We start from the raw sequence: 26,159 nt of genomic DNA on the forward strand, positions 1-26,159 counted from the left end.
CATCAAATCCAGCCACACAACAGCCTAGAACAATCACCAAATAGCCCACACTACAATAACACAGCTTATATGATTTTCTGCTATTAATTCTGTATTTCTCATCTCACAATTTAGCTATGGCCTGGACGAACTTGATTATATTTAGGAGAGGAGAATTCTTACCTCATATGTCAAGAACTACTCTTCTTCTACCTTCCCTTCGAAAAAAGCCCGGATTCAACATGCAACGAAACGGAACAATGAGATTGAAGCAGTGCGCAAAACCCGTATGTTGTTCTGAGAAGAATTACACTTTGCTTTCTCGAAATTGCAAGTGATGTTGCTGCTGATAAAACTTCACGTTGCTGCTCGTATTTTCTTCCTCAAAAATAACTTGTCCCCAAATTTCAGTTGCTAGAACGTTGGTGTTCAAGATAAATTCTCCAAAATGAAGTAGGATTTCTCCAAAATGAAGGGGGTGGCGCAAATAATTCTTGCTGGATTCATTGCCACCAGTTAATTCATATGAGATATCAAAGTGAACTCTCTTAAATGAAAGTGAGGCCCACACTAATTATTAGATTCTATGATGTCATTTAATCATTAAAGATACCACCTTTTTCATTCATGTGTATATTACCATTATATAATCAGTGTTTTAAGAGGCGGGACGTTTTACATATGCCTCGACGAGGCGTAAGCCCCGAGGCATGGGGCGTAAGCCCCATGAGTATTTAATTTTTAGTATTTCATAAAATAATATAATTACAATAAATATTTTTAAATAGGTAAAATTACATAAAAAAATAAAAGAAAATTTTAAATAAATGAAAAAATAATATATATTATATATATAGATGTGTTTGATCCTGATCACAAAATACTAATTAAAGCAATCGATTATACACCACTTACAATTTGTATTTATATATAACATAATTTTACAAGTATAAACAATACAATGAAATAAAAGCTATTATGAAATGCAAATTAACTCTGACTTCTTAACTTTCAAACAATGAAAAATCACAATTTCTTGAAACAATATTACTATCAAACTATCTGTTTTATCTCCCTATAAGCAAACAATCAATAAAGCTTTATCAGTATTATAATTAAAATGTAACTCCTTCATGAATAAAATAAAATTACTTTCAAATGGAGAAATAATAAAATATGACAATTTTGATACATAGGACAAAAGACCAAAGATAAGCGAAAATGTACAATTCGGCTATGTATTTTTAAAAGAAATATTAAGTGATATTCACCCTCACGATATTCTCAAATAGTAAATATGCAATATTACGACTTGTTATTTGAGTTACACCTAATCTTCTTATTTCTATAGATGAAAAACTATTAAGTATCATTCATTTGTTAAAGAATTATGAGGGCCAACGATTATAATTAAACAATTTAACATATAATTTGTGTAAGAACTGTTAGGCGAGCCCCGAGCGTTGGGCGCTAGGAGTGTTTAGGGCGTACAGTCGGGCGCTTAGGGCGTAAGTCTCACAGGAACTAAGCCCCACACGTGAGCCCCACACGTTTTGCCAGTGCCCCGCCCCGGGGCGAGTCCTGAAATTGTCTTTTAAAACACTGTTATATATAAGGGACGACAAAATGATTTTTGTAGCCGTCACAAAAATTTAAAAAAAAAATTCAAATTTTTCAATTAATTACTTCTAGGTCCTGATTTTATTTTTTAAAGTCAAATTTATTTTTTGTTCTTATGATTTACTTTTCAAAAACTATCGAATATTCTGCCTTATTTACGTATTTTCTATCCGGTATCCCGTACCCGCATTGGAGCTCGCCTAATCCAGATTCGCGTCACATAGGGCCTAATCGGGGGAACCGCACCCTACCAAGGATTTTTTCATACTCGGGCTCAAACCAGAGACCCCTGATTAAGGGAGGAACAGTCTCATCCGATGCACTTTATTTTTCCCGTTGCTTTCTTCTATTGATATTAATATTAACCTAAACAATAGTCATTTCTTCGCTAGATATTCTTGCTTCTTGTTGCTATTTGTTTTCTTTTTTTTCATTTGTTGGTTATTATAGATTTTTACATGTAAGCATTTCTTTTACTTTATATTTGTATTATGAAATTTGAGAAATTCTGAAAATTCCTTTACTCATATGTAGGCATTTCTTTTACTTTATATTTATACTTTAATGAGCTCATATGTGTTTACCAAGATTAGTACAAAAATAATTTTCAGATAGTTTTAAAAATTATTAAATGATGTCATATAATGTTGAAAATGAAGACAATTTTATCAGTCAAGATCGGATTATCTTTAAAATCTCTTGTTTGGTTTACTAAAATTAATCTTTTAAACACAAAATGAGTTTGAAGTAGGGCAAAATTAGAGTGCCAGCTGCCGATTTGATCGGATTCGGTAGCACTTTGGTTCAAATTCTGTATTTGTCTTAAAAGTTCATTTTATATAAACTATTAATTTAGAACTAAACTTAAAAAATTAGGATTTCAGACTCACATATTTCAAATTATGGCTCCGCATTTAATTTGAAGTAAATAATTTCATCAAAATGAAAGTTAAGATATTAAAGGAGTGAAATGAAAATTTTGCTTTTATTTATTGAAAATATACTTATTTGAAATTTAATTATTACTAACATAAATTATATTTCTTCAATTAAAATATTACTTTTTATATCTGAATATGCCCGGACCTCGTGACACTAGTATATACATATTAGTCACTTGCCTTGGTTCTTGAAATGAGCACTATTTCTTTAGTACTTATCCACTTTAATCTTGACTTAATTCCCTAAATTTTTAACTACACTTCAATATATAACTAATCACACTCAATTAACTCTAATTAACTCCTTGATCTCAATTTACTTACATAAATTAAGCTAATTTGAACACCCTTCATATACTCATAATCACATATGATATAGCACTAGTCCATAGCCTCTTTTGGCACACACAAAATATTATCCTAATCATCATCATCTCACCTTTAAATGTTCAAGTCATTTCGGAACTTCATCCTTTCGTACATTGAGCTCTTGATTTTGTATACTTAAATATGATCAAAATTCCCCGAGACTCGGATCTACTTACATACATTAAGCGGCTTAAGACATAGCTTGAAAAACGGCGTGTTATAGTTCCTTGATCTTATGTTGACCCACTCAACGCACCAGAACGTGGGATGTAACATTTGTTCTCTTTAACTCATTTTGGGTTCTTTTTTTTCAAATCTCTGTTGAGTAATACATTCAGTAATCGTAAAATGTTAAACAAAATAATCGAATTGCAAATTCAGTTTTTGTTTCTTTTTAGGCTTTCATGCATACCATCAAGCATATTAAAGTGGATATACCTCATGAATCAGTGGATATACTTCATGAATCAGATTCTATGATTCTAACTCAATAATTTTTATCTAAAATTTGCCAAGTTTTCGCTTATATAATTATGTTTCCAATTTCTGTAATGATGGAAGAATTCTTTTCAACATTGAAATCGATAAAATGTTACTTGATATTAACAATTGAAAAAACAAAATTATTCAAAGAAATCAATTACAAAAAATTATCAAGTAATAATTTTACATCTAAAAAAATTTAGAAAAATAGATTTCAAATAACAATAGTATGAGCCCGTTTGGATTGGCTTATAAGTTGCCTATAAGCTATTTTCAGCTTTTTTGAGTGTTTGGCTGGCCAGCTTAAAGCCATTTTGTGCTTAAAATAAGCCCAAAAAAATTAATTGGATTTGTTTGGCTTAACTTATGTAAAGCAGCTTATAAGTTGGACTACACCAACTTATTCTTTTTTAGCTTATAAGTTGTTTGCAGCTTATAAGCTGCTTTTTTTAAGTCCATCCAAACATGCTAATAAAGTTTGTTTTGTTTTAGGCCTCTAATTAAAATTTTGTTTTAGGCCTCCAATTCTGTCGAGCCCTACAACCTAAACTAAGAATGTAAAAGCACACAAGAAATATATCCACTACGGGGGGAATGGACAACTATACTGCTCTACATCGATGTACACCAACATGCTTTCGAGAACAATAATTCTCAGTATCTTTCTTTCTTTCTTTCTTTTTTTTTTTTTTTTTTTTTTTTTTTTGGTAAAGAACAATAATTCTCAGTATCTTAATTACATGCTGGGAGTAAAACCTTTGATACATCGGGAACCGAACCTCTCGATTAAAACACATACAACATTACTCCACACAAGCTAAATGTAGAACCATTGGTGCAGACATCATTGCTCCTTTGTTCTACTCCTCACTTTATCCCAACTAGAAAACATTAACCTCAAAAGAGAATAGAATATGGCCAGAATGCACGACTTTATAAAGTTCCAAAATGAAGAAGGCCAGTACCAAGGATACAGCAAGCGGAAAAAGAGACTTATAATATGCCGAGGGTATCGCCCGACCTGAAGCAAGACATTAATATCACGTTACAGGATAAACTGGAACTCTGGGATGAACGGGAAAAGGATAAAACAACTTTCCCGAGCTTGTAATATTCTCTAACCGTTGTCACATGCTTCCATATTCAAAAAGGAAATATAGAAGCTAACAAACTTCAACATTTATCACGGAACTGGCAAAGCAGTTGAAACTGCTTTTCTAAGAAGTCATCTTTTTATGCCATCCACTTATAAAATATCGTCAGTGCCAACTACAGATTTAAGTTTTTCTACTCCTAATCCGGATGTTTCTTCTCTTTTTTCCCCCACGGATAAATAATCTGACTTTTGTTTCTTTCTCAACAGCTATGCACAAGATGTTGCGAGTTCAAAGATAAACACAGCTTAAGGTTCAAGAGCATTTTTGGCTCTCAAGAAAAAACTGGGGAAGACCTGAATGTATATCTGCACTATTGTGCTGTCGTTCTTTATCTCTTGCTAGGTGCATTGTGCATAGGCTGCTTTGCTACACTATTAAGCATCTCATGAGCTAGCAAGTAAATACTACATTAATCCATACATCAACAACAACATCATACCCAGTGTATTACCACGTGTGGGTTCTGGGTAGGGTATGCAGACCATACCCTACCTCGTGGAGATGGAGAGGCTGTTTGCGGAAAACCCTCGGCTCAAGTCACGCATAATAAATGCAATTCGAGAAAGAAAATACGGAAGTAAATAAGGCACAGCAAATAATAGGGAAAGCACAACATAGCATTTAGAGCAAAAGGTCCGAAATACGACTACGTAATGCTATCAAATCACAATTTTTATTCAGATAATGGGGAGATTACTCACAGGATATAGCAAATCTAAGGCATTCCATGCTGCATGCCGAACAGCTCTTGTTGGGTACATGGGAGCACCGGGTGACGTGAAGCTATACAAGCAAGTTTTCAATCTTGTACTAGTGGCCATTCTCAACTCTAATCCTGCAGAGAGGTCAATGTAATAAATGTAACTCCAGACATTCTTTACAAACCCACATTTATTGTAGACCACTTACAAATTAACGCTACAAAGCTTGCTTTACCTTGAAGGACTTTCAATTGGGAGAGGTAATGCAACAAGACTGGCTCCACTTTTAGTTTTTGAAGCTGATATCATAAGTGTAAATGAGAACAAGTACAGGAAACATAAGGAGACGGCTTGGGATGTTGAAAATCCTGCTCTTACCTGATCAGATAGTTCAGTGACAAATATATCTGCTGGACCACCAATCAGGAAAGCATTTGGAAAGTCAGGGAATTGACTTAAAAAGCTTCCTAGCCTGTCAGCTGCAAAAAGCTTAAACATAAGCGTGCAATCTAAACCTTCTATGTGAGGTTACTGCTAAGATCAACTCACCTAGGTTATAGAAAAATATGAACCTGGAAAGGAACAGAAATAGATCTCTTTGGGCCTGTCAAGATGAAGATCGCAAGTGATGTTAGGAAATGCCCACTAAAATTAGACTTGCTTTGGCACACAGGACAAGCAGAGGGGAGAAACCTTATACCTGCAAAGGGATCTTCTTTAATCGCTCAGGAACAAGGGCAACATCTTCAAGCAGATACTGTTACATACAGCCATATAACCCATTGTCACCATTTACTCCAATCGATCAAAAAGCAACAAAAGAAAGCACCAGTACTAGCCTTTACTCCAAATACTTCAACAATAGAGATCAAGTCAGTGGTATTTGACCTGAAAGAGACTCTGGAAACGCCTTGTATTTGTTTGGATGTCAATCCTGCAAAAAAGGATATTTCAGCCAATCACTTAACACATTTTACTATAACCCCCATATCCCATCCCCGAGCTTTTCTTCTTCAATTGTGACACTGAAAGAAATACAAGAAAAAACAGTAATTACATATTTTGAGAAGTTATTTCGAAGCACCCAAAAAAAAAAAAGCAGAAAACAAATATTGGAAATGCAGAAGAGCAGGAATATAAAAAGGCATAGCATCTGTGCCAGACATTCAATACAGTTGGACAGAAATATTAAGCAATCTATTCTATGAGCAATTGAGCATCAACAGAGTAAATCTCTGAGTAGCGTATATCTTAACGTAGCTATGGGAATGCAAGGAGGTGACAAGATTTGATGATAGTGATTTAAAGGCTAAAAAGTTGATCCAACAAGATGATCCATATCATTCATGCAAGAGAAAATGTATGCAAAGCAATCTACGTCCTAGTATCACCAACAAACTTAGGCAGGTTTGTAAAAGGGGAAGTATCACCACAAAAACTTAGGCAGGTTGCTAAAAGGGAAAGCACATGCTAAGGAGTGTATAAAGTAACACGCCGTCCAGATTGGTGCATAACGGAAAGACCCTATAACTGTTAACTTAATCACATTTGAACCTCGATATATCTAAGATATGAAGGAGTTGTGCCCTTGAAATAGTAGCTAGCTCAGCACTAGAATAGAAAGCTCACATACAAGTAGCTTTACAGAATTCTGATTTCATAGAAGCTGCAAATGAAAAGTGACATTGGCAATCAATTAAATTTTAAAATAAAAGCGAAACTCATACCAGAATACATTTGTAGCTCCTTGAACCAGAGCTGATGAGTAGCGGAGGAGGACTTCAGAATTTTCGAGTTGAACCTCGAACAACTGCAAAGTAGAAGAGGAGAAGAATATGTAAAGAGTAGGTTCATTACAGTTGCATGAACAAAAAACACTCCTCTCCTACAACTTGCATATTTAAGAGATTCTAGGGGCACACAAATATACCCCTGTCAGTCTTTAAAGGAAAATGAGTGAAATTACTTCATTTGGGAGAGTAAAACCTCTCTAGGGTTTCAAGCACAACCCAAAATATTGGGAGAAACATGCGCTGCTTACGAAGGTCAAGAAAGACAAATAAAAAGGCTCCCCATAAGTTATGAAAAGAAAATAGAAGAAAAAAGAGAACGATGAAATGGATTGAAAAAAACTGACGCTATAATCATAATATCATCTTTAACTTGTCACTCTGGAAGCCATCTTCCACTCTTTGAATGGGAATTCGCATTCTGCCACTACTCTTCTTTCTTTCTTTCTTTCCTTTTTTTTTTTTTTTTTTTTTTTTTTTTGGCTAAGGTACATAACATAAAAGGGAAAATTAAGATCATCGAAGGACATAAAAAATCTACTAACCCACTTGTGGAAAAGGACTGAAAATATATTTGAAGCGAAAGATTGGCTCCACAGTTGGACTATCAGATCAAGGATTGGCTTTCCGTTCTGAGGTACATGGACAAAATGATCAGCAAGCACATAGTAGTAGCATATCGGTCCTTCAGACTGTTCCTCTGCAACAGTAATAGCATCCTCGCTGCTGAGTATTATCTCTGTATAAATGTTAAACCATAAAATAAGTTCTCTCCCCTGATTGATAACCAAAAAATGCTTCACACCAAAATCCTGAATTTCCTCTAGCAGATGATATCTCATACTTCTGGACACTTTCAAACAAAAGATTTAGATTTTTTTTCCCCGAGGGGGGATTACTCTCCCACAAAATAGTAATTTCAGTCAGAAGTAACAACATGATCTTTCTTCGAATTTTTCTTTCCTCTTCTTTTCTTTCTTAAAAATGAACGAAACACGGGGCGAGAAAACTGTGACTCTTCCGTCCCTTTCACTTCCCTTTCCTAGGTTTCAAACAAAGGGTAGTGGAAAAAGGCTGAGGAAAAAAATGTGAATCATAGATAATTTGTAAACCTATTAACCTAGTTAATTAACGTTTCAGAACATTCAGTTTTAGGAGCAGCAGTTAGGGTGTCAACACGTGAGAGTCTGTTATAAGAAGTCTTCTAATCAAGATGCGAAAGAATCTAGAAAACAAGCTCCCAGACGTTGACAGTCTAATGCGGGACTACGATTCAATTTTATGAGAAAGAATAGTCCTGATTTAATCTTACTGCCATAGCAAAGAGCTCTTCTAACGAGTAAGGTGTATTTCACCAAAGATATACAGCGAAGAAAGTACTTAGTACAAAGTTGACAAAATAAATATCTTAGAATCAATAAAACCCACGAAAGTCTGCTTTTATATTTCTCCCAATGCTGCAATTTTTAATTGGATTAAGTAAAAAGTTCGGATATGAGAAGTAAGCAGTCATATGACTATCCTTTTGTTTGACCATATCAGATCATGAATGCAATCCTCTGCTTACTTTAGCAAACTACTTGAGTGATGCCAAAAAGTCCTTACAACCTATTTCACCACTTCTCCACTAGGTCGGTTACATTGTCAAGGAATTGAAATGAGCCGTCCTCTCCAATAGAACAATCCCAAAGCAGCTTCAATTTTCTGGGTTCTATGGAGTCTCCAAGTTGGGAATCTCTCACATAAATCCAGTTGTACTTTATTAGCTCAGGTGATATTACATGGTTGCTACCGTACTCTATTAGCTCAGGTGATATTACATGGTTGCTACTGTTCTAGCAACTTCAAGGACATTACACTACATTCAGTCTATTTTTATTTGTAAAATTATCTATCATAATTTATTAGGCAGCTTCACATGTCACAACCCTGTGGCTGGCATACTATAAATAATTTTCCAACAGACGATTCTTCAATTCCAATGAGAAGGCCAGGCTACAATTTTTGTTCTAGATTTTCTTCATTCACCCAGTAGATGTATACATGATTGAACCGGAATGTGCTAATCAGATGTTACATCTGTACTTAAATATAGGATATACAAACTTTACCACAACATTGCATTTTGGTTTGTCACCCTATTAGCTTTTTTACAGCATTACCTAATATTAGTTATCGCATCACTATGCCAGGAACATTTTTATCATTTGAAAACCTCATACAGAAAAATACCAGTCCCAATAATACCATCTCTGCAATAACATTAGAAAAATGGAGCATGTTGTATTCTAATATACACATTGAACATACAGAGCACAACATTCGCTACCAAAAGGGCTATAGTCTAGAATTGCTTCCAATCAGAGCACCAAATTCTCTCCATGAATGAAATATTTGCATATTTCTCAATTACAGATACCTTACAAACGCAACTATCACACATCAAACACGTATAGTATAAGTATGTAATATAGTATAGCATCCCTGTGACCAATATGATACATTAAATGACTCTCAAGATAGCATTAAGATCAGATAATATTTTATCATACGTGCTTGCAATGTGCTTTCAGTAATCAACTTCATAAGTGCTTAAGTAGCTCTTTTTCAAGACTTCCCTGAAAAAATCCAATTCACTAACTCAACTCAGCAATGAGGTGCAGATGTAAGCTCCTCATATCAATCATTCAGTTTACAAGACAAGCAAAGAGGTGAATAAAAGACCATACATTTACACGAATCTATATAATGGACAGGAAATCGTGACAATCTTATATTCCAAACGTCCAATGAGAAGATGAAGGTGCTACAGATAAAGTTAGTAACGTTAACCTCTACAAAGGGCAACTTCACACACACCAAACAAAATGGAAAGTCACTATGAAGTTAATGTTAAAACACACGGAGTATTTATAACCAAATTTTGCCCAACTTTACCGATTAAACATCCCAGATGACCCCTCTCCTCCTCTCCAAAAGCGCCACCTTGGCTTAGTCATTTAGCTTCGGTAGGAAATACTCCCTCCGGTCACCCGCAAGGGTGGCTCAGTTGGGTGAGCATGGGGCTTTCATAATGGAGGTCTCAGGTTCGAAACCCCCTGCCTAAAACAGTAGGGGATTTGTCTTCTGGGTCGAGCTCGTCGCACGGGGCTTGCCTAGTGCAGGTTATCTCTCCTGTGCGGTTTGCGAGCTATTATACAGGAGCTGGGTTTACCCTGTGCGCACCCGAAGGGTAGCGGCTGCGGGTTCCCATGTTATCAAAAAAAAAAAAAAACTCCCTTCCGGTCCATTTTACTTGTCATGTTTTCTTTTTGCACGCACCTTAACAAATATTAACTAAAAGAGTAACTTAACTAAATTATCCTTATTTATTCTTTGATCTCAATTGATACTACTCACTTTTTCACGGCATTAATCTCTCTCCACATTTATTGAGTAAGGGTAAAGGTGAAAATTAATTAGTTAATTATATCTACAACTATTTTGGACTATCTATTTTTAGTAAGGACGACAAGTAAAGTAGACCGGAGGAAGTACATATTAATCAACTAATTTCAACAGATCTCCTTTTGATCAACCAGGCAACTTTCTAACTTTATTTTGTTCATCGTGGCTCACTTAACAGAGCATAATTCTTTTGCTACCCCTCAATAGTGTTTAAGAGCATAAAAGTTAGCACAAAATTCGATTGGAAAACTTACTAAATTTACCATGCCTTTTTCACATTTACAATCAATAAGTTGACTTATTGTACTCCCCTCCGTCCATTTTTACTTGTCCATATACTAAAAATAGATGTCCACTTTTACTTTATCCAGTTTTCTAAACCAAAAGATAATTTACCATTTCATACCTATTTACCCTTATTATTTTATTGAGTTAGAAAAATTAGAAAACTTCCAGAAATTGTAAGTGGCTGCAAAACTTTAAAGTATTGTTTGATTGATTTCAATCATGACTTAGTAATAATTAGGGGTGATATAGTAAAGGCATAATACATAAACAGGTCCTCAAACTTGGCCTCAGCTGGCAAGTATGCCGTCCGTGGGTGTGCACAAGTAGCACCTCAAGTTGTTTCCACACTCCAACTTACAAAATGATATCTAGATCACCTCCAAAATCTATATGTCACGTCAGTGCCACATCAGCATTTGTGTTTATGTGTTCAACTTTATACAAGTTGAGGTGCCTTTCGGAGGGCATACTTGCCTAGTTTGAGGATCTTTTTATGTATTATGCCTATAATAAAACCGTCATTGCATTTATGGCTCCTTATGCCAAGTCAATACAGGGCAAGTAAAAATGGACAGGAGTTAGTGAGATCATCCATCTTTGTTTTCCACATCACGTGGATAATATCCATAATGTGCTTAACATAACTACAATACCTAAGCAAGCAAAAAAAAAAAAAAAGGAGTAATTAAAAGTTACCTTTTGCTCTATCATCTACTTCCAAAGCTATATCAGCGAATAACTCTTGCAATAAGTTACGCCTCAGCGATGGCGAAGTCAATGCCTATAAAAAAAAAAAAAAAAAAAAAAAACTCAATTAGTCAATAAAAAAACGAAAAATCAAAATTCAAAAGAACGAAACGAAGCATATATACGTACACGTTGAAGCTTTTTTTCAATCTCTTGTGTAAGAGCTGTAAGGTAAGCAGTGCTTCGAGCTGTTGAAATTGTAGCCATTGTTGATATCTCGTTTGATTTCTTCTTTAAAATAAACGTAACATTGAAGGAATTAAAGGAATTTCCCTAAATGTAATTGTGGATTATGGATCCAATGGAGGATTTTCAAATAAAGTTTGCGGTGAGACAAGACTTTTTTACATTTACAGTGATTTTATTACTATTTGACATTTGAAGGTACGATTGTTTGTTTTAAAGTGGCGTTGAAGGGAAGGAATCGGAGAAGAAATTTTTTTTAAAAAAACAAAAATAATAATAATAATTGGAATATTTGAGCAAATGTGTATGTGGCGGGGGAAGGAAAAGTAGTGGCTTTAATGGGAAGGAAATGGGGCAGATGCCTGTGGCATATTTATACACGTGGGCTGTGAATTACTTTGGATAATGCAATTAACCGAGAAGATCCACAGATCTCGCTTATCATGTGCCGACATATAGAAGAAATTGCACGTCTTGTCCTTTTTTTTTTTTTTTTTGTCTGATCCGTATTCGCATTAGAGTCTGAATATATTTGGATTCGCGCCGTGTAGAGCTTATTTTTGGAAGAAACGCTTACTATCAAATATTTTTTTCATATACAGAGCTTGAACCCGAGACCTCTGATTAAGGAAGGAGGCACGACTTGCCCTTCAATTGAGCTAGTCTTTAATTTTTATTTTTTTAGCAATTGAATTTATACTTAACGGATTAAGAGTGCGGACATAAATTATTAAATATTATGATGCAAAAATATAAATATATATTGCAGAAAAAATTACTCTTTGTGTCCTAATTTATGTGACACACCCTCCTTTTTAGTTTATTCCAAAAATAATATCACCTTCTATATTTAGAAATAATTTAATTTTATGAGATAATTTACCTTCATACAGATATTTAAGTCTTATTTTAAATCACAAATTTAAAAATATTCATTTCTTGCTTAATTTCCGTGCCCAATCAGATGGAATTGAGACGGAAGGAGTATTTATTATGAAAGGACAAATATTAAAAACCAGCACAAAATAAGGACATAAGTGACAATGACCCTCGCACATACTCTACTTTTGGTGCTCAAGGTTAATGATTGATAAGGTAAAACGTTTTCAAATTTTGCCGTTGTCAGAAGTTCACATCATCCACCTAATTTAACGGGTTTTTACTTTCTAATTAACTAATGTCCGGCGATCAAAATCATATTTGGAACATGCTTTTTTAGATCATCACATTAGCAATCAAATCATATTTGGAACAGGCTTTTTTAGATCATCACGTTAGCAATCAAAGTCATATTTGGAACATGCTTTTTAGATCATCACATTAAACTTGCTATTGAGATTATCTGTTACTGTAATCAATTTAACTTGATGAAACAAAACTTATATCAATAATACACGAAACTTGAACTTTATATAATGGATCGATTTGGACTATGTGGTCCTTAGGCGACTCCAAAAGCGAAATCTAAGTTCCGAAAATTTGTCAAAAATATTTTAGCGTATTGAAAATGATTTAAATTTGTCGTTATTTTATCTATTGGACGTTAATTATCTTCACGTTAATTTGGGTCGTTTATACCTTTGCCCCTATTTTGTGCCTGGTTTTAATTTGTTCTCCTTTAAAATCAAACTTATGCCTAGAGAGACATAAGTTACACATCATAATATTTACAAGTTATGTCAGCGCCCTTAAAGAACTCGATTTTGAAGGACAAAATTAAAGACCAACCCATTTGGAGGGCAAAAATTAAAGACAAGTCCATTTGAAGGAAAAACTGTGCGATTATTTCTTAATTTTTGCGTTAAATGTCTCTCCTTGTAAGTTCAACCTATTGAACTGTAACCGTCTTTAATGTTAATTTTTGGGTTAAAATTCTCCTTTTTTAAAAAGAATTGTCAAATGGTACATGTGCGCTTTAATTAAACAGGTGATATTGATTTATTAATCCACGTGATTCCAACTATAAATAATTCGGTCTTTCCTGATTAACCCAAAATAACTAAAACTTGTTTATTCATACTCAACATATTTTGCGATTGAACGTATTTACAAGACAATGCAATAATGTCTTTTTCCATTTGAAGATGTGATGTTTGGTTCAAAATCCAAACAAGCTCAATCTATTATTAGGTCTGGGTTCTACTCTGCTTCTTCATCCTTTAACATTGATGGATTCTTAGAAATTCATCCCCAAATAACTCCGAACAAATAGGTCGAGTTACTTATGAGTTGAATCAGTGGTGTGTGAATTACAAGTAGGGGTTCAATGAAACCCTAACTTTCAATTCGAAGTATAAATTTATGTGTAAAAAATTATTAAAATGGTAATAAACAGTAAATAACGATAGGGGTCCACTAAGTAAACAAAAGAAAGAGAAATTTTTAACTTGAAAAATAATATTAAGAATAATTGAGATCCACTACGAAGAAAAAAGACAAATTTAAACTATTTTCAATACGTTACCGGAGCATTTTTTTTTTAAATATTTTTGGCTCAAAGTTTACCTTTAAAAAGATTAGGCAATTCGCATGAATGTCCTTATTTTGGGCTGGTATTTAATTTTTACCCCTCAAATTTGAAATCTTTAACTTTTGTCTTTCGCTAAAAATCTCTTGATTTCGGGTTTGAACCCTAGCTCAGCTTAAAAAAAAAAAATCGCAAGGTAGAGTTTGGATTCTGCAGGCAAAATTTTGCCTTCAAAACTCTGTCTTACATGGGGGTGGGCATAAACACCGAAAACCGAAAAACCGGACCGAACCGAATGGATTCGATTTTTCGGTTTTCGGTGTTTCGGTTCGGTTCCGGTTTTTTTAAATAAAAAATTCGGTGTTCGGTTTCGGATCACCGATTTTTCGGTTAAACCGAAATTTTACAACATGATTTTTACAACTAAAATTATTTTCATGTTTTGCTGCTGCTGCTACTGCTTGTTTATGGCAGCAGCCATACGCTACTGATTTTGTAAAGTTTAAGGCTGCTGCTACTGCTATTGTTACTGCTTGTTTAAGTTTGGCTTTAAAATTTTCATCCAACATGCCACCAAAATTACCGAGGCATTAGATTGAGTCATCTTAATTTAAATTCACTTGCTTTGTGATGCCTTGCTTAAGGCTAATCTAATCCTAAAAGAAGCACATTATTTGGTGGTATATCTCCTCCTCTACAAGGGTATTGAAGGTGATTAGCATCAAACTTGAATATACCTGCTTAATATGGTCTAATCTTGGCTTAAATAATTAAAGAAAAGATACAATGTGTTTTAAATTGGAAGTAAGAAGTAATTACTTCAAACTGTTTTTATCTTGGACTTCTAACTATTTTTACAAGCAGAAATCGAATTAGAAAAATCGAAATTGAACCGAACTGAACTAATTCGGTGCGATGTTTGGTGTCCACTTTCAAAAAATCGAAACCGAAAAATCTAACCGAAGTTTGAAAAAATCGAATCGAAGAACCGAACGCCCACCCCGCCCTTACATGCAAAACTCTACCTGCAAATAGAGTTTTGCATGCAAACATCTGCCTTGCGAATCCAAACCTCCGTCTTGCAAAATTCTTTTTTTTTTTTTTTACGGAATTCGAACCAGAACCTTGGGGTATAAGCGAAGGGTGAAAATTAAAGACCACCAATTTGAAAGACAAAAATTAAAGACAAGTGCTTTTGAAGGGCAATCCGAGTGTAAAAAAAAAAAAAAAAAACATTTGTAACACATGAGTTGTCCAATGATCCATCACGAACTAGGCGAATCTCAATGGGCAATTTGCAGGATTACTATTCAGTGGGGTGGTCATTAATTTTTGCCTCTCAAATTGATGGTTTTAACTTTTGCCCTTCACTTTGAGATTAGTACCCACTTATATACACGTTTTAAATGGGTGAACTAAACAGTAAACTCATATCAAAAAGTGACTAAACAGTAAGCTCCTGTGGGAAGTTCGGCTTTTGTACACCACAAGTCGAAGGTGTGGTAATTGATTTGACTCGCAAGCTTTTCCATTAAGTTAATGATGATTCGTCCTTTTTAGTTATTTCCCCCCACTTTTTTAACTCAAAAAAAAAAAATTGAAACCAAACTAACCCATTAAAAAAAAAAATCAAAGTAGGCTTCATGCATAGAATCTGTGCGTGAAAGAGGTATTTTTTTTTTAAGCTATCAAAAATCACGTTTTTTTCATACTTTGCGCAAATATTAGTTATGTTTCAAAACCCCGAAATATCAATATTTTATATAGAACTTAATATATTTTTTTGTGTACAATAACGTCGGCTCATTACATCAAGTATACTCAAACGTCTGGATCGTAGTTTTAGGGGTTGTAGAGTGCCCCGAAGTAAGTTTTGTTTGCTTGAGAACTTGTCATCTTTAGATCTAAGTGTCATATTTTATAGGATTTTGATTTAAGTGTTTTGAAATAAAAATATTATATTAAAAAATAATTCATCCAATACGAGAGGTTCAACCAAGGTATAATATATCTCATTCAATGCTCCCACCAAGGTTTGATCCCATGTTGTTAGCATAAAAAGAAGTGAGTGAAAAAAGAGAGGCTAAACCATCAAGCCAAATTGTTGAATGTTACAAAGTAGACACTTTTTATTTTTTATATTGTTCACTAATGCTATCTAACTCGTTTTCATAAATTGAATTTCGAACCTCGAAATTGACATTCAAGAAATCATTATCACGGGATTAGCATCTCGAAATAGATTTTTTATCATTAGATTTTTACTAGAGAAGAATGAAAATTTTGCACAAATTTGGGGGAAAATACAAATTGAATGGGATAACGGGCGTTTTTTGAAAAATCAGCTGGTCAAACCGCCTTGCGGCAGTTTTTCCGCGTAGATCTCGAAAAAATACCCTGAATAAAAAAAAATCGCGTAAATCGGACATCCGAGCGCAAAGTTATGACCATTTAAAGTTTCAACAATTTACATCTAATTTTCCACCTATGCTCCGGTCCTTATTTTTTATTTACGTGAGTGAAGATGTCACGACCCAACCCCGTAAGCCGTGACTAGTGCCCGAGCTGGACACTCGTATACACTTGTTAACTACTATCATCTACAGCCAGCATAACAAGGATTTATATATATAAAGGCGAGACGTTGCCTTAACACTGTCGCATATATGCATATCATGGCCACCTGTCTCCTGAGGAGTTACAACTTTCACATCAAATATATATATATATGTCTACGCAAGACGACAAGGTTGTCACTACGCACAACATCCCAAAACATATGTATATATACGCAAGCCGACAAGGCTGCCACTACGAATGGGTACGCCCCAAAAACATAAGTCATGTCTACATAGCAAAACAACAACTATATACAGACCCACACAGATGTCCACAGACCTCTAAGAGTAACGACAGTATCATATGACGGGACAGGGCCCCGCCGTACCCTGAACAACCACATACATACATAACAAAAGGGATCTATACCACAAGCTAGGCTCCGGAACAAAGGAGCACTTCAAAGTAGCTGAATAGATGTCCTAGGCTGGCGGATCTCCGAAACGAGCGTCTGTACCTGCGGGCATGAAACGCAGCCCCCCGAAGAAAGGGGGGGTCAGTACGGAGTATGTACTGAGCATGTAAAGCATGAAATATAGTAAGTAGGATTATACTGAGACAAAGAGTGTAGGACCCAGTGTAACAACCAGAAAACCATAGGACTTACCTTTGAACATAAATCATAAGTGTCAACATCATATCCATGTCATTATAGAGTTTAATAGTCATAGTTAAATAATCATTCTGTATATAACATGTATAACGTGTCCCGGCCCTCTAGCGAGGGACTCGGTGAATAATGATCATATGTCATCCTGGCCACCATCCCCATATCATCATGTCATCATATCATATATATATATATATATATATATAACGTGTCCCGGCCCTCTAGTGAGGGACTCGGTGAGTAATGCAGTGAATATGCGCACGAAAACATGTCCTGGCCCGGGACTCAGTGAAAGGTGTAACGGTAAGCACGAGCAGAGTAATAAGCAACCACATACATACAAATCATCTTTTGAGACTCAATAGATAAGTAAACTAATCAGCTCTCAAGCGTCAGGATGATAATCATGTTAAGTTCTTCCTAAATGTCATTACAAACTATATCAAGGAACGTTTCAGGATTCATATACATGTATCAATTTAGCATGATATAGCTTATGAAAGTCAAGTATACTTCTAATTATGCAATTCTTTAAGAGTAGGAATTTTTATACATCATTTATTAGTCGATCATATAATAGATTCGAAACAATAGCTCGACTATCCTAAAGGTTCGATCATCAAGAACAAATAAAAATCATGAGTCATGCTTGGAATTAGAGAGTAGAATTTCCCCGAGGCTCATATCATGTCTTACTTACATCTAGGACATGCCAAAAGAAAGAAGGGATAGGCTTTACATACCTTTAGCGTTTAGTCATATTATAACTCGTACACGCTGCCCAATAGTACCTTATCCTATATTAATATATCAAGAGCTACGATTAGGCTACAAGGGAATTCAATACGTATTTTAACGTTAATAATCCCTTTTTAAACAATTTGACGGCGTTTCGTTCGTATTCAAACCAACTACTACCATTAAGCCAATATTCTAGTCATGCATTCAAGTGTCAACCCAAGACTATTTAAACATGACGCAAGAGAACTTCGGACAACCCGTACATTATTCAAAACAACCCACTCCATACCAAACAACCCACAATCTTCACACTTGACAAGAACAACAACATATACTTTCTTCCAATTCACAAATCCTATCAACAATCACACGTTAACAACGTCACTTACACTAAGGAGCTATATTATCGTTTTATTAGTTTATAGAACAGCCCGCAACAACCACAATTTGCAATTTTCCAATTTCAACCGCAACGACAACAACACGTTTAGCAACATTGTTTATATAACCGCAAGAAACTATATTAACAACATACTAACCCCTACAACAGCCCGTAACGACTTCAACTCCAATTTTTAACCATCAATGTCTTCATTCTTATTTTAGAACCCATGACAACAACAATCAACATTCAAAATAAATTAGCCCATCCTTTTAAATAAAACAGTCCACGGTTGGACTGTTTTTCCTACTTCCACATATATCATTTCTTTTACATCTTAACTCACATATTTACAATGCCAACAATACACCACAACGTCCATAACAATCAACAACTAAAGCATCACACAAAACAGTCCATTAACTTCCTAAATCAGCTCCTACCCGGCTTCAACACAACCACATACAAAATTCCATAATTTTCATTCCTTTCATACACACTACCATATTCAAACCATTCTTAATACATGTACAAGAAATTTAAACATTGTTTCACATAAGCCTATCATACACGACCCACTTTAAATTTCAACAACAACAATCCAATACCAACATGCAAAATTATATACATTCAATTCATCATTTATACATGTTCATAATGCCTCCAAACTCATTCTAAAACGTAAAAGTAGTGACCAATTCTTACCTTAACAAGTTGGTTTCTTAACCTTGCTAATCACTTGAATATCCACAACACTTTGAGACACTAATTACACCTGGAACTTCAACACAATTTGCTCCACTGTTCAGCCAAGCAATCTGGCCGTGACCCTCTCCTTGCAACTCCTTTCTTTTGGTTTGTTTAGTCCTTGCTTCTCCACCAACTACTACACATTATTGTTTAGCTTCACTTTAGAACTTTTTATTAAGCATAAAATCAGTTTTTCTCCTTCAAGAACCAAGCTGGCCGAACAGCCATAGATGTTTTCTTTTCTTGTTCTTGAAAGCTGATTTTCAACAAATGGAATTGGAAAGTGTCATTTGGACTATGCCTTATTTTATATATGGTTTCCCATCATGTTACACGTACTCCCCCACTTATTGATTCAACATTGCACTTGTTTTGATAATTTTTCAGATTTTGATTCTTTCATTAATATTTTTTTTTATATTCGGGTGGGGCCCACACGGCCCCTTAAGCTTAATTAATTAATGAAGTGATTAAATTTAATCTCACTTAATAATCTAATCATAGTTAATTTACCCCTAACCTCCAACAATATTTCTATACCAATAAAATTTATGGGCAACTTGTGCATTGAAACCAAATCGGGAGTTAAAAGTCTCTACCTCGCGCCTTAAAATAGTCTTATCTTAACTTGTCGCGTTTAGCTTAAAATATCCCAATGTATAAAAATACGGGATATAACAGAAGAGGCATATGTATACTTGATGTAATGAACCGTTATTATTGTACGCTAAAAAAAATATGAAGTTCTATATAAAATATTTATATTCCAACATTTTAAAACGTGACTAATCTTCGGTCAACGTATGAAAAAAAACTTAAAGATAACAAGTTTCCAAACTTACTTCGAGGCACTTTATAGCCCCTAAAACGACAATCCAAACATATATGTATACTTGATGTAATGAGTCGACATTATTTTACGCTAAAAAAAATATGAAGTTCTATATAAAATATTTATATTCCGGTGTTTTGAAACGTGACTAATTTTCGGTCAATGTACTGAAAAAAGCTTAATTTTGAGTTTGATTTCCAAAGATGACAAGTTTCCAAGCAAACAAAACTTACTTCAGGGCACTCTACAACCCCTAAAACGACGATCCAAACGTTTAGGTATACTTGATGTAATGAGCCGACGTTATTGTACGCAAAAAAAAAATATTAAGTTCTATTTAAAATATTAATATTTCGGGGTTTTAAAACATAACTAATCTTTGCCCAAAGTATGAAAAAAAATGTGATTTTTGATAGCTTAAAAAAAATACCTCTGTGCATGAAGCCTACTTTGGTTTTTTTTTTTTTAATGAGTTAGTTTGATTCCAAAGTTTTTTTTTTTTTTTGAGTTAGAAAAGTGCGGGGCTCCAAGTCGAAGGTGTAGTAATTGATTTGACTCGCAAGCTTTTCCATTAAGTTAATGATGGTTCTGTTATGAAATATGGAATGAATGTCCACTACACAAATATAATGCCTCTTCCATTATCTTCCACCATATTAATGGTTCTTCCATTATCTTTCACCATATTAATGGTTCTTCCATTATCTCATATATTGAATGCATATGTAGCACTATAAATAGAGGCATAAGTTTTCACATGTAATGTACTTGAAACACATTTTGGAAGAATAATAAAATCTCTCCTCTTTGTCACTCTATGTTTATAGTTTTCATCCTTTAATATTATTACTCTTTTAGCTTCATTTTATAACACGTTATCAGCACGAGACTCTTCCGTTCCGAGCAAATACTTTAAAAGCCTCGAAGGTATTGACTTTCTATTTCCCATTACTAATGGCAAATCTTACTAAACGTGAATTTGTAGCCTTAGATATATCTGGCAATAGCTATATGTCTTGGATTCTTGATGCCGAAATTCACCTTAATGCGATGGGTCTGGCAGACACCATCAAAGATAAAAATGAGGCATCAAACCAAGACCGTGCCAAGGCAATGATATTCCTTCGCCATCACCTTGATGAGGACTTGAAAATGGAATATCTCACTGTTAAAGATCCTCTTACTCTGTGGAATAATTTAAAAGATAGATATGACTACCTGAAGATGGTCATACTTCCACAAACACGTTTTGATTGGCTCCATTTAAGGCTACAAGATTTTAAATCTATTAAAGCATATAATTCTGCCATGTTTAAAATTATTTCTCAGTTGAAATTATGTGGTGAAAATATCACTGATCATGATATGCTGGAGAAAACATTCTCCACTTTTCCTGCCTCGAGTATGCTCCTGCAGCAGCAATACCGAGAAATGAAGTTCAAGAAATATTCTAATCTAATCGCACATCTTCTAGTGGCTGAACAACATAATGAATTATTAATGAAAAATCATGAAAGCCGACCCACTGGTACTGCCCCATTCCCTGAAGTGAATGAGGCAAATTTTCGCCATTCTAGGCGTGGAAGAGGTCGTGGCCCCAGTCGTGGTCATGGCCGTGGTCAAGGAAGAAATTTTAATCATGATTCTCGTCTTGCACCAAATAATACCCTTCACCACCAGCAGTGTAAAAGGAAGGATGAAAAGTATGAAACTGGGCAAAAGAAAAATTCAGAAAATAAATGCTTCCGATGTGGAGGAAAGGGGCACTGGTCACGTACCTGTCGTACACCAAAGCACCTAATTATGTTGTATCAAGCCTCTCTCAAAAGGGCAGAAAAGGATGCCGAAGCAAATTTTATTTCTGAAGATAATGTTGAGCCCATGCATCTAGATATGGCAGATTTCTTTGAACTCCCTGAAGGAAAAATAGATCATTTAATCGGAGATGGATTTGTAAAAACTTAGATATTTCATACGTGTCGTTTGTATGTGGTTATGTTTCCATGTTTATGTAAATGAAATGTGTGTAATGCTTTGCCTAATCATAATATCTACTTCGATATTCACTTTATCTATTATTTCATTTTGAAGAATCTATGGAAATTCCTCAAATTTTATTTGGATCAATGACCAATCATGAAGATATTTGTGTGATTGATAGTGGAACAACACATGACATATTCAAAGATGAGAAATACTTTTCTCACTTGCATAGAAAAAGGGGAAATATTAATACAATTTCTGGCAATTCGAAATTGATTGAAGGCTCCGGAAGAGCTACTATATTTCTGACTAAGGGGACGAAACTTGTTATAGAAGACGCATTATTCTCATCTAAATCCCCAAGAAACTTGTTAAGTTTCAAAGATATCCGCCATAATGGATATCACGCTGAGACATTAAACGAAATAAATGATGAATATCTTACCATTACAAAGAATGTCTCCGGCCAGAAATATGTTTTGGAGAAATTTCCAACTTTGTCTTCTGGTCTGTATTATGCAAAAATTAGTACAATTGAAGCACACTCAATCGTAAACCATAAGTTTAATGATTCAAGTACTTTTGTGCTTTGGCATGACCGAATAGGTCACCCTGGATCAATAATGATGAGACGAATTATTGAAAATTCAAATGGGCATCCACTTAAGAACTTGAAGATTCTTGAAAGTGGTGAATTTTCATGTGCTGCTTGTTATCAGGGTAAGTTGATAGCTAAGCCATCACCAATGAAAGTTGACATTGAATCCCCTGCTTTTCTAGAACGTATACATGGGGATATATGTGGACCTATTCATCCACCTTGTGGGTCATTCAGATATTTTATGGTCCTAATAGACGCATCTTCAAGATGGTCTCATGTGTGCCTCCTATCGTCTCGAAACCTGGCATTTGCGAAATTATTGACACAAATAATACGCTTAAAGGCACAGTGTCCGGATTATCCCATTAAGGCTATACGCCTCGATAATGCCGGAGAATTTACGTCTCAATCGTTTGATGATTATTGTTTATCAGTTGGGATAAAAGTTAAACATCCTGTAGCACATGTTCATACCCAAAATGGCCTTGCTGAGTCATTTATTAAACGACTACAATTGATAGCAAGACCACTACTTATGAAAACACGGTTGCCCACTACCGTCTGGGGACATGCTATCTTACATGCAGCATCTCTTATTCGTCTCAGACCGACTTATTATAATAAATACTCCCCGTCACAATTAGTATTTGGTCATGAACCAAATATTGCTCATCTCCGAATCTTTGGTTGTGCTATATATGTGCCTGTAGCACCACCACAGTGTACTAAGATGGGCCCCCAAAGAAGGTTAGGTATATATGTTGGGTTTGAATCACCCTCTATTATTTGCTATCTTGAGCCATTGACGGGAGATTTATTCACTGCCCGATTTGCAGATTGTCGATTTGATGAAACAAATTTTCCACAATTAGGGGGAGAGAGAAAAGAAATCAAAAGATAAATTGTGTGAAAAGTTCCATCACTATCTCATTTTGATCCACGTGCCCCCATATGTGAACAGGAGATCCAGAAGATCATTCACTTGCAAAAAATAGCAAATCAAATGCCAGACGCCTTTACTGATTTGAAAAGGATAACTAAGTCACATATCCCTGCAGAGAATGTGCCTATCCGAATTGATGTCCCAAAGGGAAAATCTACTAGTGTCATAGCCTCTGAATCTCATGCACGCCTGAAGCGTGGTAGGCCATTGGGTTCTAAAGATAAAAATCCTAGAAAAAGAAACACGAAAAATGATCAAAATGACACTATGAAAGAATATCATGAAGATATTCAAGATCTGACTAATCCTGATACTCCTGAAGATATTAGGGAACCCGAGACTCAAGTAAATAAAGAACTATCATTAAGTTCTTTTGGTGATGGGATAAATTTGAATCGATCGAAGATTATGGTGGATAATGTTTTTGCATATAATGTTGCACTAAATATTATGAAAGACATTGACGATCAGGAACCCCAATCTGTCGAAGAATGTCGACGAAGATATGATTGGCCAAAATGGCAAGAGGCAGTTCAATCAGAATTGAATTCACTTGCCAAACGTGAGGTTTTTGGACCTGTAGTCCAAACGCCTAATGGTGTAAAACCAATTGGCCATAAATGGGTTTTTGTGCGAAAAAGGAATGAGAGAAATGAAATTGTGAGATACAAGGCACGCCTTGTTGCACAAGGATTCTCTCAACGACCCGGTATCGACTATGAAGAAACATATTCACCCGTTATGGATGGCATAACATTTCGATATCTCATCAGTTTAGCTGTACATAAAAACCTTGAAATACATCTGATGGATGTGGTTACAGCTTACCTTTATGGCTCACTTGATAATGAAGTCTATATGAAAATTCCTGAAGGATTTAAAATGCCTGAAGCAATTAACTCAAAGTATCGGGAGATGTATTCAATCAGATTACGAAGATCGTTGTATGGTCTAAAACAATCAGGGCGCATGTGGTACAATCGCCTCAGTGAATACTTGGTAAAAGAAGGTTATATAAATGATGCCATTTGTCCATGTGTTTTTATTAAGAAAACAAAATCAGAGCTCGTTATAATCGCTGTTTATGTTGATGACATAAACCTAATTGGAACTCCAGAAGAGCTCCAAAAGGCGATTGAATAATTAAAGAAAGAATTTGAGATGAAAGATCTGGGAAAAGCAAAACTTTGTCTTGGTTTGCAGATTGAACATTTGACAGATGGGATCTTTATCCATCAATCTGCTTATACCGAAAAGGTTTTAAAACGATTTTACATGGACAATGCGCATCCTTTAAGTACTCCAATGATTGTTCGCTCACTTGAAGTGAGTAAAGATCCGTTCCGACCTCAAGAAGAAAATGAAGAGCTTCTTGGTCCTGAAGTACCATATCTTAGTGCAATTGGTGCACTTATGTATCTTGCTAACGCTACAAGACCTGACATAACGTTCTTTGTTAATTTGCTAGCAAGATATAGCTCTTCTCCTACACGAAGACATTGGAACGGAGTTAAGCATATATTGCGATATCTGAAGGGAACTAGCGATATGGGTCTGTTTTATACTAACAAAGGTAGTATAGATCGTGTTGGTTATGCAGATGCAGGTTATTTATCTGATCCACATAAAGCTCGATCTCAAACAGGCTATCTGTTTACATGCGGAGGTACTGCTATATCATGGCGATCCACAAAGCAGTCCATTGTTGCTACTTCTTCGAATCATGCTGAGATAATAGCTATTCATGAAGCAAGTAGAGAATGTGTGTGGTTGAGATCAGTGATACATTTCATCAGAGAAAGATGTGGCTTGAAGTGTGATACAAAATTACCCACAGTATTATATGAAGATAATGTTGTATGCATAGCTCAATTAAAAGGAGATAGAACGAAGCACATTTCACCAAAGTTATTTTCACACATGATCCCCAGAAGAAAGGTGATATTGATGTGCAACAAATTCGTTCAAGTGACAATCCTGCAGATTTGTTCACTAAATCTTTGCCAACTTCAACTCTTGAGAAGATGATATTCAAGATTGGAATGCGAAGACTCCGACATCTGAATATTGGTCTTCGTCAGGGGGAGTGAAATACGCGTTGTACTCTTTTTTCCTTAACTAAGTTTTGTCCCATTGGGTTTTCTTGGTAAGGTTTTTAATGAGGCAGCTCTCAAAGCGTATTACTAGATATGTGTACTCTTTTTCCTTCATTGAGGCTTTTTCCCACAGGGTTTTTCCTAATAAGGTTTTTAACGATACACATCATCTATGGACATCCAAGGGGGAGTGTTATGAAATATGGAATGGATGTCCACTACACAAATATAATGCCTCTTCCATTATCTTCCACCATATTAATGGTTCTTCCATTGTCTTCCGCCATATTAATGGTTCTTCCATTATCTCATATATTGAATGCATATGTAGCACTATAAATAGAGGCATAAGTTTTCACATGTAATGTACTTGAAACACATTTTGGAAGAATAATAAAATCTCTCATCTTTGTCACTCTATGTTTAT

The 26,159-nt window shown here is 35.1% G+C and overlaps 1 protein-coding gene across 1 annotated transcript; it reads right to left on the minus strand.

The window, feature by feature from the left end:
• Positions 1-3,969: 3,969 nt before the first annotated feature.
• LOC132643536 (uncharacterized) lies at positions 3,970-12,039 on the minus strand. The gene is made up of 11 exons (XM_060359973.1): positions 11,652-12,039; positions 11,472-11,556; positions 7,586-7,779; positions 6,978-7,060; positions 6,139-6,184; positions 5,951-6,007; positions 5,800-5,854; positions 5,629-5,729; positions 5,486-5,549; positions 5,251-5,384; positions 3,970-4,413 (listed from the first exon to the last, which is right to left on the minus strand). Exons 1-11 carry the CDS (start codon positions 11,727-11,729, stop codon positions 4,237-4,239), a joined length of 1,074 nt encoding a protein of 357 aa, XP_060215956.1. The 5' UTR covers positions 11,730-12,039; the 3' UTR covers positions 3,970-4,236.
• Between the last annotated feature and the right edge of the window lie 14,120 nt (positions 12,040-26,159).

The sequence above is a fragment of the Lycium barbarum genome, chromosome 6 (assembly GCF_019175385.1).
Source record: "Lycium barbarum isolate Lr01 chromosome 6, ASM1917538v2, whole genome shotgun sequence".
Classification (NCBI taxonomy): domain Eukaryota; kingdom Viridiplantae; phylum Streptophyta; class Magnoliopsida; order Solanales; family Solanaceae; genus Lycium; species Lycium barbarum.

Excerpts from the sequence above, each read along its gene's own strand:
- LOC132643536 (XM_060359973.1), bottom strand. The coding sequence starts at position 11,729 with ATGGCTACAATTTCAACAGCTCGAAGCACTGCTTACCTTACAGCTCTT. Across the intron at positions 11,557-11,651 it reads TTGAAAAAAAGCTTCAACGT|GCATTGACTTCGCCATCGCT; the intron begins GTACGTATATAT and ends TTTTTTTTATAG. Across the intron at positions 7,780-11,471 it reads AGTAGATGATAGAGCAAAAG|AGATAATACTCAGCAGCGAG; the intron begins GTAACTTTTAAT and ends ACATTTATACAG.